Source organism: Nicotiana attenuata, chromosome 1 (genome assembly GCF_001879085.1).
Source record: "Nicotiana attenuata strain UT chromosome 1, NIATTr2, whole genome shotgun sequence".
Taxonomy (NCBI): Eukaryota; Viridiplantae; Streptophyta; class Magnoliopsida; order Solanales; family Solanaceae; genus Nicotiana; species Nicotiana attenuata.
This window is the reverse complement of record NC_031989.1, coordinates 32,455,416-32,461,533: the sequence shown is the minus strand read 5'-3', so window position 1 is coordinate 32,461,533 and position 6,118 is coordinate 32,455,416. Positions and strand designations below refer to the sequence as shown.

The window sequence follows — 6,118 nt, the reverse complement described above, 5'->3', positions numbered from 1 at the left end:
AAAGTAAACTTGAATAGAATGAAACTCCAAGCTTTTAGGACCACAGGCCTAAATGTGTAATTTTTTTTGTTGAAGTTCACATGCACAGCATAGCAAGACCATTATTGGGAACCATGTGCATATGCACACTTGGCTTGAAATAATCTATGTAAAAAAAAAAATAGGAGTATATTTTATAGTCAGTAATATGTGCCAAATAATGGTACGGTTTTGAGCCAGAGACTGAAAAGATGATGGGAGGCCACAAACTCATAGTTATTATATATGTTACAGTTAGGATCACTCTTCTCCACTCAGTAACTATAAAGAAATACTCCAACCATATATAGTTTGCCATCAAGCTACCTGATCAAATCAAAACCAACCACAACCTGTCACAACCACAAAGGTATTCACAATTTCCAGAACTAACTTTCATCAAGTTTCTTAACTACAAGATCAGTAAAGTCTAATATTAATCCATGAATCCAGTTCCTTAGTACTCTCCTACTTTGAACCAAATCACAAACTTCACATCCTTCCCTTGTTCTTTTATACGAGAAAAGAAACAAGAAAAATAAAACTAAAGAAAAAGCACGTCTGTTCGTTAAGCCTTTTACCCATATATATCTGTAGCCATTATATCAACAAGTTCAGCAAGTTTCGTCATCTTTCAGATTTTAGCTCTGAATCTACACTTGGCATTGTTCCTTCACCTTCTAATGATAAAATAGGAAGCTTACATCGAGGACTCATCTTCTTCACTTCCTCACTTGAATATATAAATATCCTCCTCACCATCTTACAGAACTCCCTGCAATTAGAAAATTAAATTAAAACATTTAGTCAAAAGAAACATATATAGATGAAAATCAAGTCGGTTGCAGAGACTCACAGCCATGGATCATCCCCCACAAGCATCATGTCACCCTCATCATCCGTATACACAACCTCCCATTTGTTTCGAGGGCAAAGCTCTCCCTTAATATCAAATATCTTCTCCAGCTCAATGATAAGATCATCATAACCACTTAATCCAGTCAAGTCAACAGCGCGTCCAACACGTACCCCTTGCATTTGCACCTAGTTTGGATAATCATATGTAAGCTTAAAGGTAAGTAAGGTAAACAAGTGGTTTCAACAATCTAAAGAACGAACACAATCTATCTTTTGTACCTTAGTACGAGTTCTTGATGAAGTGACGCCCTGCTTATGTGTATCGTTCAGTAGTGCCTCCAATTGGACTTGTTTCTTTTCTTCAGAAGGATTTAGATGCTCTACATTTTGGTCCATATCAACTTCGGATCCATCGTGCACAGTAGGTGCGCCATCAGCGCAGTTGGATGTAACATTAGGTGCGTCTTTCTCACCGCTAGGGGTATTATTAGAGTTGTTCCGCAAGTCAATGCCAAATAAGCGACAAGTAGAAGAGATGGCATGCTTATTACCCCTATTCACTTGGTCAAGTAAAAGGCCGTTACTTGCCCTTGATGACATCGGAGAACCGTAATCCAACAGAATTGATCGTGCAGTCAGCTGCTTGTTGTCTTCAATAGAGTCTCGGAGCATATTGAGGGAACCATTTGCAAGCATACTATGCTGCCAAGCTCCACTGAGATGAGTCCTACAGCTGGTGTTGCTCACGCCATTGGAGAGGCTGCTATTCTGCTCCGAAGACCAGTATAGTTGGTTATCAGCAATACTACCTAAGTGACTCACTTCAAGAGTAGGACCAGATCCAGGGTACCAGAACGGAGAAGCAGCAGAGGCAGCCGAAATGTCTGCGACAAACCAATTATTGCAGAACTTTAATGACTGGGCTTGTAGAAGGGAAAAGAAAAAGTAAAACATGACAGCAGGAGTTACTATATATATACCAGTGTGGGGAAGCTCAAGGGGACGAGATCGTTTGATCTTTATTCCTGGTTGTGCAACATCTACAGAAGTAGGAGCGACAAAAGGCTCTATCTCCCATGGTGAAACCCTGTCTGGCCTCACTATGGATGCTGGTTCATCCCATTGAATCTGTAAGGACCAAAAATGTAAACAAGTGTTAAATGAGACAATAAATGTGCCACAAACTTTGCCAATAATGAATCCAAATATTCTTAACCTTCAATGATCGCCATTTAGATTCTGACCATTGCGAGGAAATGTCACCAACCCCAACTATCGTTCCTGTGAACCTGCCAATAAAAACTCGCAGGAATCAAAATCTGCTACAGCAGCATGACCTACAAATTAACAAAAGGGAAGGAAGTGCACAAGCGAACCTTCTTTCAGGAGAATCTTCGCCTTCAAACCTCATCCTGAAACGCATACCTACTGAGAACCCATGACTCACAGCCTCCAGATACTTGTTTAATCCAATTATAAATTGGCTTGTCCTGATTGATGTCATATGGTATTAGACGAATAAGAAAATGTCATATAGCATGCACATCTAAATAATATTCTGTGGCATCTACCAAAGAGATAGAGGAATACCTTGGCTTATAATATACAACAAACAGTGTTTGTGTTGTAATAGCATGAGATGCAGTCGCAAGAACACCAAGATGCATATTTTGGCTGGATATCACAGATTGTGGCATATGGCTTTGCTGCCGAGCAAGATGTCGAACCCCAACACGCAGATCTCCATTATCACCCCTGCGATATTTAAGATGTGAATCACGTTACTTTCATGGAAAATTACATATGATTGAATGGAATAAAAAATGAAGCAGCACCAGTTCTTAACAAACCGAGAGAGAGAGAGAGAGAGAGAGAGAGAGAGAGAGAGAGAGAGAGAGAGAGAGAGTAAGCACCTCAGGAATACAAAAGCATCACCAGCAACTAATCTCTTGGAAGTTACAAATGTACTCCATCCAGTAGTAAGCAAGTGTCTTCGAGGTTGGCCTGAAAATTAGTTAGATAGATTAAGGAGCTAGTAAATATACATGTATACCGAAAACTAAAATGCAGTTAAAAATATTATACCGGAAATTTTTTACAATGATCAATTCTTACTGAACATTAGTAAACGTTACCTCTAAAGATATGCTTAAATCGCCACTCATACCCATGAAGATCTTTGGCGACCAAATCTTGGGTCGGAGTCGACTGAGTCATGTCCTGTTGATGCCACATACCAGTCCAAATATTAGAACATATAACCCTCTAAGGATTTGCTAAATGTAATCAAGTCTTAAGACAGGAAGAAAAAGAAATAGCCTTCCTCTCCAGCCAACTTTGTTCTATAACATCAAGACAAGTGGATCTACACAACAGTTGCTGATATAGAAAGAATATGTAGTACATGTAGTTAGGTAAACCCATTTTCTTTGTTCATCTTTCACAGAAAACAAAAAGGAGAAAGTAAAAACAAAGTGAAAGAACTACCAGGGGTGGGAGACATTCATTGGCGTGCTTCCGAAGAACAGAAAATCCTCCATGAGTGCTTGTATCTGACGCTGTTAAAATTTTACAGAACGAATGAACCGTATGTTTTGGCAGATCAGGAGGGCATGGATCAGGGCTAGACGGTTCATCTTGCTACAAGGATGAATTAAGGTGATCAGACACAGAATTTGTCAAACTAAAGAATCTGAATAGCAGTCATATTCAATTATTATTCAACCCTTCTAAAGAGAAAATTAAATTAGAAAATTAAATTAGACGAGATTGATGTTTTATTTAGCATCATATGCTTGATTCTTAAGAAAAGATTCAGAAAAAATAAAAGCAATTAGTATTGATAGTTACCTCTGCCTCAGGATGCAAAGTGATCTGGGCATAGACTTCATCAGTCTCTATCTCCGCCTGTCAATTGAAGGGAAACAATCAATGTCTTTTTATTTCCTTTTCTCCTTCAACCATAAAAGGACACTTTCAACAAATTCAATAAACAAAGGGAAGATTTAACAATCAAGAACATACCAGTAACTGGACGTGAACAACGCGACAGAGTATCTTTGAAGGAAGATTAAATTGAGGAATCTGTTGTTTCAGAGCTTGATTTGTCGATGCCTCTAACTACAAAAACAACAATCACTACACAGCCATAGCAAATTTTCTTTTCCAAAAATTGAAACTTTATAGCATGATAGAAGGGGTTTGGAAAGAAATACTTGTTCTATGTGACCCTGTGGAAAATAGTAAACTCGTTCTTCAGTCCGAGGAACATCCACTAAAGGGCCAGCACAAGCTTTCCACAGCTCTGTATACATATCATCACTTCCCATACCTACTCAAAACACAACTAACCAGATAAAAAAATAAATTAAAACAAACCCACATAAATAAACATATACTAATTTAAAAAGTAATATGAGATGGTAGAGATATATTAAGCTTGCCTAAGAAATGAAGCAAAATCACATAGAAAGCCCAAATTATTTCACTCAAATGAGCAAAAGAAAGTTGCTATTTAAGCTGGAGATTTTGTAAAGAAACCCAATAGAAGAAAGACTAAACTACATTTTTCATTTAAACCAAACTTACCCCAAATCAGAAATTTATTGATTTATGAAAATGATTAGCAAATTGCAGTAACTAAAGACTTATCCAGGTGCATAAATACAATTGAGAATTTCAAGAACAAAAAACAAAAGAAGAAGTAGAGAGTCAAGCTTTGCTAACCCTTGTTAGAAAACAACAACATTTCACAAAAACCCATAAAACAAACAAGAAAAAAGCAAGTTTTTTTCACCTGTAATTTGACTTTCTACAGCAGGGGCTCCTCTAATAACTTCTACCTGAACCATTAATGGCGAAATTTACAGTAGAATATAAGAGAGGAACCCAAAAAAGGGCTGCTAACAACAAAGCTTGAAGAAGAAACCTTTTAATGTTGTTCACGCACTTCAACATACCCCAATTATCATCATTACAAATCCAAACAAAAACCTCCAAAAATCCAAATTTTACTAACAAACAAAATACACTTAATCAGCTATTTTCTGCAAACTCCGTCTCTTCTTTCTCTCTCTAAATGTAAACACACATAAGTGTTATGTAACAGCTTTTGTGCTCTTTCTACAGCTATCTTTTTTTCAGTTACAAAACCACTCTTTAGCTTCAGTAGGAACAAATACCATTTTTTTGGGTTGCCAAAAACCGCTTTTTCTTGGCCATTTTTATCACCTGGATTCAACAACGTTAGCAAATCCCCAAAACCGCTTCCTTATTATCCACACTCTTTATTTCTCTCTCTCTCTCTCTCTCTCTCTCTCTCTACACATAATATACATATCTTTCCGTCTTCTCTCTATATACGAACTGAAAATGAAAAGCTTCTTTCACTGACTCACTGGGACATGCTCAGGTTAAAGCTCAACCCCGGTTAAGTATTTAACTCCTTTTCTTTTCTCTCTTTTTCATCACTCTTCTTTTTTATTATTGGAAGTACCTTCTTTTTCAGTTATAGACATATAGGTAATGGATAATGGAAAAAGATTTTACTTTTAAATTTGACGATTTTGCCCACGCACCCTCTTCAACTATCTTTTTGTTATGAAATACTTGATTATGGTGGATGTCCATAACTCTTAAGGGAGTAACACCCACTATTCTTCTCCATTAACCTCCTATTACTTTTTACTATTATGGATGTAACTCCCACACCTCCATGATCTTCCCCCATGTTCTCAATAGTTAATACCATGTTTATGGCATCCCTTTGTATTACCTATATCATCCTATAAATAATGGGTTTGGGCATCACATTGTACACACTTTGAATACATGGAAGAAATAAGAATCTCTCCTCTCTTTCTCTCTACATTCTTGTCTATTTTCTTGTTTTATATTATTACTTTGAGCTAAGTTTCTTAACACGTTATCAGCACAAAGCTTTAATCAACCTAGAAGATATGAATGGTCGACAACCTTGAACCAATTTGGTTGAACCAATAGAAATATGGGCATTGTTATGTATGCCATATTAATGTTTAGTTTGCCTCTATTGTCCAGGGAGTACTATTTTTTAAATTATACCATAAAATTGTGTATTTAGCTTATGTTAAAATTTAAGATTTGTAGTTGCTTTGTTTAGAAAAAACTAAGCTTTGATTTTAAGTTTTCATGCTCGTATGGCTGTATATGTCCACTAACTTTGCTTCTAGTTCTAAAATTGATCTTATACAATTATAACATC

At 36.7% G+C, this 6,118-nt stretch overlaps 1 protein-coding gene across 5 annotated transcripts; it reads right to left on the bottom strand.

Moving 5' to 3' along the window:
• On the bottom strand, positions 224-5,313 carry LOC109224113 (auxin response factor 9-like). Of its 5 annotated transcripts, none has more exons than XM_019388711.1 (15): positions 4,805-5,312; positions 4,673-4,718; positions 4,092-4,222; positions 3,901-3,996; positions 3,727-3,783; positions 3,364-3,516; positions 3,012-3,096; positions 2,790-2,880; positions 2,467-2,631; positions 2,253-2,366; positions 2,093-2,165; positions 1,857-2,004; positions 1,156-1,760; positions 875-1,062; positions 224-793 (listed from the first exon to the last, which is right to left on the bottom strand). In XM_019388711.1, the coding sequence occupies exons 3-15, from the start codon at positions 4,203-4,205 to the stop codon at positions 646-648; spliced, it is 2,037 nt and encodes a 678-aa protein (XP_019244256.1). In that variant the 5' UTR covers positions 4,206-4,222; positions 4,673-4,718; positions 4,805-5,312; the 3' UTR covers positions 224-645. The 5 variants fall into 5 exon arrangements, with proteins under 5 accessions (XP_019244256.1, XP_019244261.1, XP_019244245.1 ...); XM_019388716.1 differs by having other exon boundaries at positions 4,092-4,207; XM_019388700.1 differs by having other exon boundaries at positions 4,092-4,207; positions 4,673-5,313.